Raw genomic sequence first — 13,445 nt, 5'->3', positions numbered from 1 at the left:
TATGTCTCCTTTTTCATTTCTGATTTTGTTAATTAGGATACTGTCCCTGTGACCTCTAGTTAGTCTGGCTAAGGGTTTATCTATCTTGTTGATTTTCTCAAAGAACCAGCTCCTGGTTTGGTTGACTCTTTGAACAGTTCTTTTTGTTTCCACTTGGTTGATTTCAGCCCGGAGTTTGATTATTTCCTGCCATCTACTCCTCTTGGGTGAATTTGCTTCATTTAGTTCTAGAGCTTCTAGGTGGGCTGTCAGGCTGCTAGTGTATGCTCTCTCTAGTTTCTTTTTGGAGGCCCTCAGGGCTATGAGTTTTCTTCTTAGGACTGCCTTCATTGTGTCCCATAAATTTGGGTATGTTCTGGCTTCATTTTCATTAAATTCTAAAAAGTCTTTAATTTCTTCCTTCATTTCATCCTTGACCAAGGAATCATTGAGTAGAGTGTTGTTCAGTTTCCACGTGAATGTTGGCTTTCTATTATTTATGTTGTTACTGAAGATCAGCCTTAGTCCGTGGTGATCAATAGGATGCATGGGATAATTTCAATATTTTTGTATCTGTGGAGGCCCGTTTTGTGACCAATGATATGGTCAATTTTGGAGGAGGTACCATGTGGTGCTGAGAAGAAGGTATATCCTTTTGCTTTAGGATAAAATGTTCTGTAGATATCTATTAAATCCATTTGTTTCATAACTTCTGTTAGTGTCCATGTGTCTCTGTTTAGTTTCTGTTTCCAGAATCTGTCCATTAGTGAGAGTGGGGTGTTGAAGTCTCCCACTATTATTGTGTGAGGTGCAATGTGCGCTTTGAGCTTTACTAAAGTTTCTTTAATGAATGTGGCTGCCCTTGTATTTGGAGCATAGATATTCAGAATTGAGAGTTCATCTTGGTAGATTTTACCTTTGATAAGTATGAAGTGCCCCTCCTTGTCTATTTTGATAACTTTGGGTTGGAAGTCAATTTTATTCTATATTAGAATGGCTATTCCAGCTTGTTTCTTCAGACCATTTGCTTGGAAAATTGTTTTCCAGCCTTTCACTCTGAGGTAGTGTCTGTCTTTTTCCCTGAGGTGGGTTTCCTGTAAGCAGCAAAATGTTGGTCCTGTTTGTGTACCCAGTCTATTAGTCTATGTCTTTTTATTGGGGAATTGAGTCCATTGATGTTAAGAGATATTAAGGAAAAGTAATTGTTGCTTCCTCTTATTTTTGTTGTTAAAGTTGGGATTCTGTTCTTCTGGCTGTCTTCTTTTAGGTTTGTTGAAGGATTACTTTCTTGCTCTATCTAAGGTGTAGTTTCCATCCTTGTGTTGGTGTTTTCCCTTCATTATCCTTTGAAGGGCTGGTTTCTCCATCTATGGTAATTGAGAGTTTTGCTGGGTATAGTAGCCTGGGCTGGCATTTGTGCTCTCTTAGGGTGTGCATAACATCTATCCAGGATCTTCTGGCTTTCATAGTCTCTGGTGAGAAGTCTGGTATAATTCTAATAGGCCTGCCTTTATATGTTACTTGACCTTTTTCCCTTACTGCTTTTAATATTCTATCTTTATTTAGTGCATTTGTTGTTCTGATTATTATGTGTCGAGAGGAATTTCTTTTCTGGTCCAGTCTATTTGGAGTTCTGTAGGCTTCTTGTATGTTCATGGGCATCTCTTTCTTTAGGTTTGGGAAGTTTTCTTCTATTAATTTGTTGAAGATATTTACTGGCCCTTTAAGTTGAAAAATCTTCATTCTCATCTACTCATATTATCCGTAGGTTTGGTCTTCTCCTTGTGTCCTGGATTTCCTGCATGTTTTGAGTTAGGATCCTTTTGCATTTTGCATTTTCTTTGTTTGTTGTGCCCATGTTCTCTATGGAATCTTCTGCACCTGAGATTCTCTCTTCCATCTATTGTATTTCATTGCTGATGCTCACATCTATGGTTCCTGATTTCTTTCCTAGGGTTTCTATCTCCAGAGTTGTCTCACTTTGAGTTTTCTTTATTGTTTCTACTTCCCTTTTTAGGTCTTGGATGGTTTTGTTCAATTCCATTGCCTATTTGGTTGTGTTTTTCTGTAGCTCTTTAAGGGATTTTGTGTTTCCTCTTTAAGGGCTTCTACCTCTTTAGCACTGTTCTCCTGTATTTCTTTAAGTGAGTTATTAATGCCCTTCTTGATGTCCTCTACCAGCATCATGAGATGTGATTTTAAATTTGAGTCTTGCTTTTCAGGTGTGTTGGGTTATCCAGGACTGGCTGAGGTGGGAGTTTCAAATCAGTAGCCCAAAACTCATGATGCATGTTCTGTGGTAGGATCATTGCTATAATTCAGCATTCATGGTATAGGTACTGCGGGTAGCTCATGCCTGTAACCCAGCACTCATGGTGCATGTACTCTGGAAACAAATACCTGCAACTCCAGCACTCACGGTGAATGTACTAAGGAAGACACACACTAGTAATGCACCACTCATGGTCATGTATTATGGGAGGCCCAGACCTGTATCTTAGTGTATGTCCTTTATTAGACTTATATCACTAACCCATCACTCATGGTTCATATACTGTGAGAGGCTCACCAATAATTTAGCAATATGTGTATGTGTCCATGAAGGTTAGGGGGGAATGGCAGCTTCACGCTTGCAGGTTCTTTCCTAGCCACTTCCTTTACATCCCCTCTCTCAGCTACATCTTCACGTGAAAGAAGTAAGGATCAGGGAGAAATGGCTGCCTGCTTTCTACTAATGTGGCCAGCCAGAGACGCTGTCCTCTCCACCTAGCTTAAGGAAAGGAATACCCTCTCCTCCAGATGGCGGAGCCTGTTTACTTCCAACCCAGCAAGAGTTAGCTCCAACTCATTCTGGATGTGGCTCTACCCATGGGCTGGAGCCCCAGGTTCCTAAAGCTTGTCCAGGCCAACAGCTTTCCTCCGCGGGTCTCTCCCCAGCATCGACTCCCTTCCAGGGAGACCTGGAATGCTGCTTCCTGGTCGGCATCCGATCCATGACCAAATCCCTTGTTCAGACGGAGTTTGTTTACAGCAGTCGTTAGTAGTGACTTCTGAAGCAGAAGGATGGGTTGGAACTCATGTAAGCCAGGCTGACCTTGAATTCTGCTCCAGGCTCCAGAATGAGATTTCCTGCATGCCACAGAATGCTAGACTTTTCCTGTGTAGGTTTTGAGGCTGGTTCAAGCTGCGGCACCAGCAACGAATGGTTCATTTCCATAACTGCCATTTGTAGTTACAGCACGTTCCAAGACCATAGGCAGGCCCTTGGCCTTTTAGGAGCTCATAAGCTGATCAGAGATACTAAACACGAACAACAACTAGGAGGTTCTATTGTAAAGGGTGAGGAATAAAACGTTCACTGAAACTATATGTTCTTGGGGTAAATTATTAATACTTTGGGTGTCTTCTCTCTGCAACACAGAAATCTTAAGATTTCTGTAGGGGTTGCAGTTGGGTGTCTATGGAGACCCAGAGTCTTTCCTCTGTAAAAACCATGATCTATAAACTGATCAACCCTCTTTTGGCAACTTCATCTGCATCATCTCTGATCTATGTCCTAAGTATAGGTACTCCTTTTCTTTCCTAAAACAGAAATGGCTCACCTATGTGCCTATGTGTGATCAGAGTGTCATACTCTTATGGTGAGGGTAGAACGCAAAACAGTCTTTGTGACTGCCTGTAATTATCAGAAAGCTCCCACTGACTGCCAAAGAATTTAGAGGTATACACTCACTCTGCTTTCCTTCTGGAAAGACAACCAGGGCAAGGTTGGATCTGCCATGTGCCCAGTATGTATTTGGACAGTGATTACTTCTCTGAAGTAAAGCTCCAGAATGCTTGGATGTGCCTTGGGTCTTTTGGCTTGAAACCTCAAGCCATGCTGGAGGAGTATATTAACAAGAAAAAGTGGAATATCAGATAGTTTACATTGTTGGAACCAACCCTTTTAGACTATAAATTACATTTCTAAATTCTTGTAGGAATGTTTGAATTCTGTTTTTAAGGGGCTAAAGAGATGTCTCAAACAAAACCAAGCAAAGAAAACAAAATTTAAAAATCCAAATAAGTTTGATCATGTTGCATGTTTAAAATCCTACAACAGTTGTCCACTGCATCAAAAGGAAAATAAATCTATGTATTCATTTCTTCCTCTGAGCTCCAGCCACTATGGTATGGCTCTTCCACAAAAGCTCCAAATAAGCTTAGAAATGCATCAGATATCTTCCATACAACTTCCCACCTTCCCAACTTTGCTGTGTTTTTGTTGTTGTTGTGTTTTTTTTTTTTTTTTTGAGACAAGGTCTTCTGGTTGACCTGCAACATGCTACATAGACTAGGCTATCCTAGAACTCACAGTTATCCAGCTGCCTCATCACTGCTGTGGTCAAATATGTGGTACACTATGGTCAGGTTAATTCTGAATCCTGTGTCAACCCATCCTCCTTACTATGCTGGAATGTTTTCCTTAAATTATCACTTTCTAACATGCTCTGAGTAATTTATTATATTTGTCGGTTATCTCTAACAGAATTAAATTGCAAGTTGAGGACAGATTTTTTAATACATTATTTTTTATTATTTTATTTATTTTGACTGCAAATATATTTCTGTACCACATGCACACAGTGCCCAGAAGAAGGTGTCTGATCTCCCGTAACTGGACTTGAAAGCAGCCACGTAGATGCTAGTAATAGAACTTGGATCCTCTGGAAGAACAGCTAGTGCTCTTAACTAATGAGCACTCTTTCCAGCCCCAAGGATAGAGATTTTTGTCTATTGCAGCCATTGGTTATTCTAACTGCCTATAAGTGTATCTGTACTTTGTTGCTATTCAATATAGAGTTGTCAAATGGACCAATGTTAAAGCTATAGTAGGTGTCAAGAACTGTTCTTGGCACTGGGATACGACAAAAAAAAAAAAAAAACCTTTCCGGCCCCCTCCTGGAACTCACCGGATTAAGTCAGTAGCCTGTTTTTCAGTCTAGGATCCATCTTTTCTGTTTCCTTTGAGATTTTGGGGCAAATAACACATGCAAACTTTGCATTCTTACAGTCTTACAAGAATTGAACAGGAGAAAAAAAAAGTGCCAGTATTTGTACAGAATGTGGCATAAGAAATGCTTTATTGTTTGTTTCTTCCCCCACCCACCACCCACCCCACCCCCCAGCCAGAGAACCGGTGGTGTTAAGTTTGTTTCAAATGTTGTCTAGGCCAGGTCTTCAGTAGTCCTGGAAAGGCGGTAACAGTAACTCTTAACTTTAACTGAAGATACTTTACAGGGTAGGAGTGAGAGCCAGGGAATTCTTAGTTAACCACTTCATGGTCTTCCTTAGAAAAAGCCTCATTTGAGGTGAAGTCTGTTGCCAAGGATAGGAAAGGAAGAGCATTTTACTAAAACTACAAATCCCAGCACGCCCCGCGGCAGAGAGCTACGGGTCCCAGTAGGTTTTATCAAAAGGACCTCCGGGTTCTCTTGGAGATAGATCCGTGGCCCGGAATTCCGCCTGAGAGAGAGAGCGGAACGGGTCAGGCTTTTACGTCGCTTCGCAGACGCCACTCACGGATCGGACGTGACGTAAGGAGGGTTCCGGATTCGGCCTCCGCCGCTGCCTCCGCTACTACAGCCGCTGCCGCTGCTGTCGCCGCGGCTTGTTCTTCCTAAAATGGCGCCGCTGGATCTGGACAAGTATGTGGAGATAGCGCGGCAGTGCAAGTACCTTCCCGAGAACGACCTGAAGGTGAGCCGGGCCGGAGGCCGTCCAGCTTGCGAGGCAAGCCCCTTCCGGCTGCGGGGCTCCCGCCGGCCCGCCCTTCTCCCTCGGCGGGATCCCTACCGGGCGCCCGATCCTGGCGCGGCGGAGGGCGCTCCGCGGTGCGAGAGGACCGGGTCCGAGGCGGCGTGACGCGGAGAACCAGGGGAGCCCGGATCCCCCGAATGCTGTCCAGTTCTTTGAGGGGAGATCCCGGGGGATGTCACGATCCCCTGACCCTCACGGGACTCCGAGCTTAAAGACTCTCACTCTAACTCGCTCGGCCTCCCGGAGACGGAGCCGGGCCGAGCGGGTAGTGCTCCCGGGATGGGGTCCTCCCAGCAGAGGTAACAGGAGCCGCTGTCTGCTCCAGGGACGCGGCCGCGGTGTGTTTAAGTCCCTGAGAGGTGGAAGCCGGTGGGCGGGATCGATGCGACCATAATGGGAGAGAATGACAAGTCGCCTCAGCTTCACCACTCCCCTAAATTGCTTCTTAGGAGTGGTAGTTTTCTTCTGATGATTTGGATGTGGATCTCATTTCTTAGCCCGTTGTTGAGCTATTTAAGTGAATAAGCAGTTGCTTATCAATAAGTTCAAATGTTTTTATGACCTCTGAGCTGTTCCCCTGTAACTCAAGGTGTCGTTTTCTTGGTTTTCCAAAGGAGGTCTTACTCAGTTCAGGCTAAGTTAATGCAGTAAAGAAGTAAGCCGTTGGTGTACCACTGTTATCAACCGTATTTTGTTTCTGCAAAAACTAGTGCTTAGGACCACGTTGGTGTTTATCCGATGGTTGCTAATGTCTGTTTTATTCCGTTAACTTTGATTTGCTATGTAGTCAGTCACTCTCGATCATTTGAATTTTTTTTTCATGCTGTTTTTGTAATATTTTTAAGCCACAGGCTTAAAACAATTTTTTCAAGAAAAAAATTGCCTTTTTCCTAACGAATTTTATTTCTCTTGTGAAGATTTTGCTCTGTGTCTGTTTTCTTGTCTCATCTAGTACATGAAGTTTATATTTAAATCAGCCAACAAGTATGCAAAATGTTTAAGACCTCAAGTGTTGGTTGTGTGAAAGTACATAGCTTGTAACTTACATACTGACTGCCTGTGTTACATGATTGGTGTTCATATTCAGCCACCTGAATCAGGCATTTGCCTTGTCTTCCTGCTTGGTAATTTTGTTTTGTCTTGTTTTTGCTTTCTTCCTGAGATAAGATCTTAATATAGTTCTTGCTGGGGCTGGAGAGATATCTCAATGGTTAAGAGCACTTGGCTGCTCTTCCAGAGGACCTGGAAATTCTGTTCCCAGCAAGGGCATGATAGTTTGTAACATCCTGTCACTCCAGTTCCAAGGAATCTGATGCCCTCTTCTGGTCTTCATAGGCACCAGGTACACATGTGTTCCACAGACATGTGTGCAAGCAAAGCAGCCATACACATAAAATAAAAACAAATCTTTAAAAAAAGTTCATGGTGGCCTCCAACCCAGTATGTACCTGAGGATGGCCTTGAACTCCTGACCCTCTTGCTTCTACTTCCCAACTGCTGGACCCTAACCAACATGCCTGGCTTTTTCTTTCCGTTCCTTTTTTTTTTTTTTTAATAAGATTTATTTTTAATTAGTTGGGGGGGGGCGGTTATGTGCACATTTTGCCTTTGTAAGCCAGGGGCACCAGGTCACCTGGAGCTGGAGGTACAGGCAGTTGTGAACCAAAAGATGTGGGTGATAGAAACTGAACTCGGGTCCTCTGTACAATCTTAACTGAGGAGCAATCTCTCCAGATCTTAGATATAGATATTTTGATACAGGGCATCATGTAGCCCAAGCTTGCCTTAAACCCCTGGTTCTCCGGCTTCCACCTTAATAGTGGTTTGTTTTATTTTATTGTGGTGTGAGGGTTGAGCTGAATTTTTTAAAAGATTTAGTTGTTTTTTATTTATGTAGATGTATGTGTACCTGTGTGAATTTATGTGCCCCATGTGTATGCTGGTGCTGGCAGAGGCAGAGAGCAATCCTAGGCTCCTGAAGTTGGATTTATAGGTGGTTTGAGCTACCTGATATTTGTGCTGGGAATTGAACCTGAGTCTTCTGCAAGAGCACTAAACTCTTTAAATTGCTGAGCCTGTTGTGTGCTTTTTAAATTAATTAAGTAATTATTTTGCTTTGTTTATCGAAACAGGGTTTCTCTGTGTAGCCCTGGGTCAAAGTCACTATAGGCATGGCTGGCCTTGAACTCAGAGATCCTCCATGTGTCTTTGGGATATGGGTATATGAGTGCAGATGCCTTCAAAGCCAGAGGCATTAGAGGCTGTAGTTACAAGCTGGAGGCTCTCTGAAGCTGTAGTTACAAGCAGTTATAAGCAGCCTGGCATGAGTGCTGGGAATAGAGTGTAGGTCCTCTGCAAAAGAATCATATGTGCTTTTAACTGCTGTGTCATTTCTCCAGCCCCACATTTATCTGTTTCTTACTAGACTGCCCCACTCCCCTAGTTTTTTGATTAACTACTGGGGAAGAAAATCTAAATTTTCTGTATATCCTTCAAAAAAATTGTTTCCTATCCTGGAAACAGTTCTATCAGATTAATTTGCTTGTGCAGCCAGTCTCTGATATAGTTTCTATTTGCTTGGTTGCTTATTTGTTGAGACCGGCTTTTGTTGAGGTTTGGTCTGTTGCTGTGTGTTGTAATTCTGTGTCCTAAGCTCTAGTCACCTCAACACGGATGAATTATCAATATGGCAGCTTTCTTTTGTGTGCAAAACTTGCTCCTTAATTTAAAATTATCAGTTGAATAAAGATGCCTACTGCCTGTAGCTGAGCAAAAGAGAGGTAGGTGGAGCTTCAGTTGCCTGGCTTGGGTCTGAGGTAGGCCAGTTGGGTAGGAGCAGCCCAGGTAGAATATGGCAAGTGATATCTCAGAGTCACTGACAGGGAAATAGACAAATTAGCATAGAGGGGATGATAACTGTCCAGCTTTAATGCTTTAAGACTTATTATAAATATAAGGGTTTGTATCTTTTATTTGGGAACTAAATGATCTAAGGTTGGCAGGAACCCCCAAATATTATACTGCAAAAGGGTTTTGCCCTGAAGTCCAGTCTTCCCTGGAACTCAACTAAGTAGCCCAGCCTAGCCTTGAGCTAACTGCAATTGCAGTCTTCCTTCCTCTTGTCTTCTGAGTGTTGGATTTACAAATGTGAGTCAGTATTCCTGACTATCTAGTGTTTATGAAGTTCAATTTTAGCTAGTCTTGGTAGCAAATGCATTTAGTCCAGAACTCAGAAGGAAGAGGCAAGTGGATCTCTTGAGTTTTGAAGCCAGCCTGGTCTACATAGTGAGTTTCAGTCCAGTCAGAGCTGCATAGTAAAATTCTACCTCAAATAGGAAGGAAGGGAAGGAGGGAAAAGAGGGAGAGAAGAAAAGAGAAATTCAATTTTATTTATGCTCCTGGACTACGTAGTGATTTCAGGTGAGGAAAAAGAAAATTTTATTTGTGTTGCCTGGTGTAAAGTACAAACTAAAATTAGGTAGGCCAACAAAGTATTCTAGGAGACTTTGTTATGTATTTATTTTATGCATATGAAAATTTTGTCTGCATATATGTATATGTACCATGTGCATGACTGGTCTTAGAGAGTCAGAAGAGGGCTTCAGATCTCCTGGAGTTTTTGGAAGGTTGCAAGCCACTATGTGGGTGATGGGAACTGAACATGTGTCCTCTTCAAGAACAAGAACTGCTGAGCCTTCTCTCTAGCCTTGAGTCTTTAAAAAAAGTTTTTTTGTATGAGTGTGTGGATATTTTACTTGCGTGTATGTCTGTATACCAAATGCATGCAGGGCATAAAAGGGCATTGGTTCTCTTGGGGCTGGAGTTACAAATGGTTGTGAGCCACTATATGGATGCTGGGAATTAAAAACAGATCCTCTGGAAAAACAGCCAATGTTCTTAACTACTGAGCCATCTCTCCAGCCCTAGCACTATCTTTTTTGAGGTCTTAACGCCAAAATAAAAGATTCTACCAGAGGAAGGAGAGAAATAATTAGAGACATTTAATAAATACTACAGAAAGTTTTTTTTTCTGGAAGAAGACAAGTTCATTAATGTTTTAGATATTTATTTCTACAATTTTTAATTATGTGTACATGTGTGGATATGTGCATGTGTGGGCAGCTGCCTGAGGAGACCAGAGATTGGATCCCATGGAGCTGGAGTTACAGGCCATTGTGAACTATCTGTTGTATGAATTTGGATCCTCTGCTAGAGTAGTATGCATTCTTTAAAAAAGGATATAGTTTTATTTTATGTTTATGAGTGTTTTGCTTCTGTTGTATGTATGTGTGCCACATGTGTATAGTGCTCATGAAAACTAGAAGAAAGCATCAGACACTCTGGAATTGGAGTTATAGACAATTGAAGGCTGCCACGTGGGTTCTAGGAGCTGAACCCCAATTCTCTGTAAGAGTTGCAAGTACTTTTTTTTTTTCTTTTTTTTTTTTTTTCTTTTTTTGGTTTTTGGGTTTTTTTCGAGACAGGGTTTCTCTGTGTAGCCCTGGCTGTCCTGGAACTCACTTTGTAGACCAGGCTGACCTTGAACTCAGAAATCCACCTACCTCTGCCTCCTGAGTGCTGGAATTAAAGGCGTGCGCCACCACGCCCGGCGCAAGTACTCTTAACTGTGGAACTATCTCTCTAGCCCCTTTTGTATTTTAAGTTAATTAAAACTTGGAGGCATTGAAAAACTTATATTTCTAAATGAATTTGTAGTGCTCTGACTGAATTGGAAATGGTTAGATCACCAGTACCAGGTATATTGAAGGAATGAAGGTGAGCACACATTGGCGTAATGACTTAAAGGGCTTACTTATATCTATAAGAAAGACTTCTCAGAATACAACAGAAAGTACAAATTTTCTAAGCTGTGGGTGGTGAGTACATTCTAATACATGTGTGTGCTCGTATGTGCTAAAGCCAGAGGTCAACCTCAGGTGCCTTCTTCAGTCATTATCCTCCTTGGGTTTTTCAGTTTGATTTGGGTTTGTTTGTTTTATGAGGTTTGGTTTTGTTTGAGACAGAATCTTTTACTAGATCTAGTGCTTGTAGATTCTTGTAGGTTGGCTGATCAGCACCCTCGGGAATCTAAAATTACAAGCATGCACCATCATGCTTGGTTTAAAAAAAAAAAAAGTATAATATAGGTAGATTATGAGAGTTAAACTGAACTGAGGTTTTCATGTTTAGTACTTTACTGACTGAACCATCTTCCTAACCTGAAAGTACAGATTTCATATCTGGTTAGAAAAATGAATAATAGTAGTAAATTATAGTATATAATTTAATATAATATAAAATTGTTAATAATAAGCTTAAGAGGTTTCATATTCTGTTATGTTGGGGATCAAACATAGCCCCTTGTACTTGCTATGTAAAATCTCTATCACTAAACTATAACCTGAATCATGTAAATTCTTACCCTTACTTTTGGTGAGAGGCCTAATTCTAGAGAGATGGCTCAGAGATTAAAAGTGCCAATGTTCAACCCCAGCACCTGTATGGCAAGTCACAACCATCTATAATTCCAGTCTTAGGAGATCTGATGAAATCTTCTGGCCACCTTAGGCACTGAACAAGTGTCTTTATGCCCATAGTGCACAGACATACATTCAAGAAAAACATACATAAAATAAAGAAAAAGTTTTTTTTTTTTTTTTTTTTTTTTTTTGGTTTTCCGAGACAGGGTTTCTCTGTATCTGTATAGCCCAGGCTGTCCTGGAACTCACTCTGTAGACCAGGCTGGCCTCGAACTCAGAAATCCGCCTGCCTCTGCCTCCCGAGTGCTGGGCTTAAAGGCATGCGCCACCACGCCCGGCAGAAAAAGATTTTTTGAGAAAGCATTTGGAGAGGATGTGGAGTACCCCAGGTGGTAGAGTATGTCTTAGAATAAATGGAGCACTTGGCTTGATCCCCAGCAATGAAAACAACAGACTTGGAGGCAGAATCAGGAGGTTCAGCATTTCAGGGCCACTTTTATATAACAAATTTGAGGCTAGTCTGTGTTACATGAGATCCTGTCCCAAAAAATATAAATTGAGGAAGGGTTCTTTAGCTATAAAATTGAGACTTGTCTCCTTTCTCTTTGATTTTTTTGAGACAAGGTCTTGCTATGTAGCCCTAGCTGACCTTGAACTCACAGCAGTTATCCTCGTTGGTCTTCCTTGTTCTGGGATTACAAGTGTGCATCACATTGTCTGGCCACCATGCCAGGCTACACTGTGCTTTTTGTTTAATGTTAGAAGAGTATTTTCTAAACCCTTTTTGATACTGCCTGACTTGTTTGACTGTTAAGCTTCAGAGTCATCTTCTTCTGTGTCACTTTAAAATATTCTGTAGCAATACTGCCTAGTATAAACACAATGCCTTCCATACTTCTAGTAGCTACATTTTTGTAATATATAAAAATTAAGCTGTACTTAAGTGTTTACTATTCACATAGAGAACCCAAGTTGGGGTCCCAGAACCCAGGTTGTGCTGGTCACAAGCACCTGTAATTCCACCTACAGGGGCTCTAATACTCATTCTGGCCTCCCCAGGAATGTGCACTTATCCACCGCCCTCATAGGTACATGATGAAAAATAAAAAAGCAGAGGATGGCCTAGTCGCTCATCAATAGGAGGAAAGGCCCTAGGTCCTGTGAAGGCTCTATGCCCCAGTATAGGGGAATGCCAGGGCCAGGAATGGGAGTGGGTGGGTTGGGGAGCAGAGGAAGGCGGGAGGGGATAGGGGATTTTCAGAGGAAAGGGGATAACATTTGAAATGTAAATAAAGAAAATATCTAAGAAAAAAAGAAAAAGAGAAAAAGAAAGCACTGAAGCAGAGGCAGACAGTGCAGAGCCAGCCGGGCTACACAGACTTGTTCAAATAAAACAAACAATCAATGAGAGTAAACTATATCTTGGAACTGTGAAGGTAGCTCTTGTGGCAGAGGACCTGAGCTTGGTTCCCAACACTTATTCAGAGTGGGTGATTCACAACTGCCTAGGATTCTAGCTCTAGAGGGACTCAGTTTGACTACTTGCACTCAAAGCGCACAGACCCATATCATACACATAATTTAAAATAAAAATTAATCTGTTTTTAAAGCGAGTAAAATGAATATTTATATCAATTTCAAGTGAGTATGTTAGAGAGACATAGAAACCAGGGCTTTATACATACTATACAAGACCTGACTACTGAGTCTCTGTCTGTCTTTCTGTGTGTGTGTCTCCTTCTTTCTCTCTCTCTCTCTCTCTCTCTCTCTCTCTCTCTCTCTCTCTCTCTCTTTCTCTCTCTCTCTCTGATATGTGTTTCCAGACATGCTAGGATTGCAGGTATAGAACACCATGCCTAACTATTTTCTTAAGTAGCCTCTTGTATAAAATAATGTCATGTGAGTACTAAGGATAGAATTAGATGTATCTTTCTCTCCCGTTGGAGGTCTCTCAGTATATAATTAGATTAGAGAGATAAAGAGATTATTCTTATACAGTATAGCAGGTGCTCTAATAGAAGGCTAAACTCAGAGCCTTGAATGTGAGTTTGTTTCTGTTTTAAGATAAGGTCTCACTTAACAGCTATCCTTGTTTACAGTGGTCTTCCTGCTTCTGCCTCTCTGGTGCTGAAATCACAGATATATACCTGAGTTACATCTACACACACACACGTTAATAGATACTAG

General features: G+C 41.6%; 1 protein-coding gene across 2 annotated transcripts in view; it reads left to right on the top strand.

Annotated features, from left to right (window-relative positions):
• The first annotated feature begins 5,535 nt into the window (after positions 1–5,535).
• Ppp6c (protein phosphatase 6, catalytic subunit) overlaps positions 5,536–13,445 on the top strand; it is a 31,981-nt gene continuing 24,071 nt past the window's right edge. Inside the window, exon 1 of one of the 2 annotated variants that reach the window (NM_024209.3) lies at positions 5,536–5,718. In NM_024209.3, the coding sequence (NP_077171.1) occupies positions 5,644–5,718 (75 nt within the window). In that variant the 5' untranslated portion in view covers positions 5,536–5,643. Of the gene's footprint in view, positions 5,719–5,758; positions 6,078–13,445 lie in introns of those variants that run through there. The other variant, XM_006498256.4, reaches the window with a different exon arrangement.

The sequence above is a fragment of the Mus musculus genome, chromosome 2 (genome assembly GCF_000001635.26).
Source record: "Mus musculus strain C57BL/6J chromosome 2, GRCm38.p6 C57BL/6J".
Lineage (NCBI taxonomy): Eukaryota > Metazoa > Chordata > Mammalia > Rodentia > Muridae > Mus > Mus musculus.
This window is presented reverse-complemented; position numbering and strand designations above follow the sequence as displayed.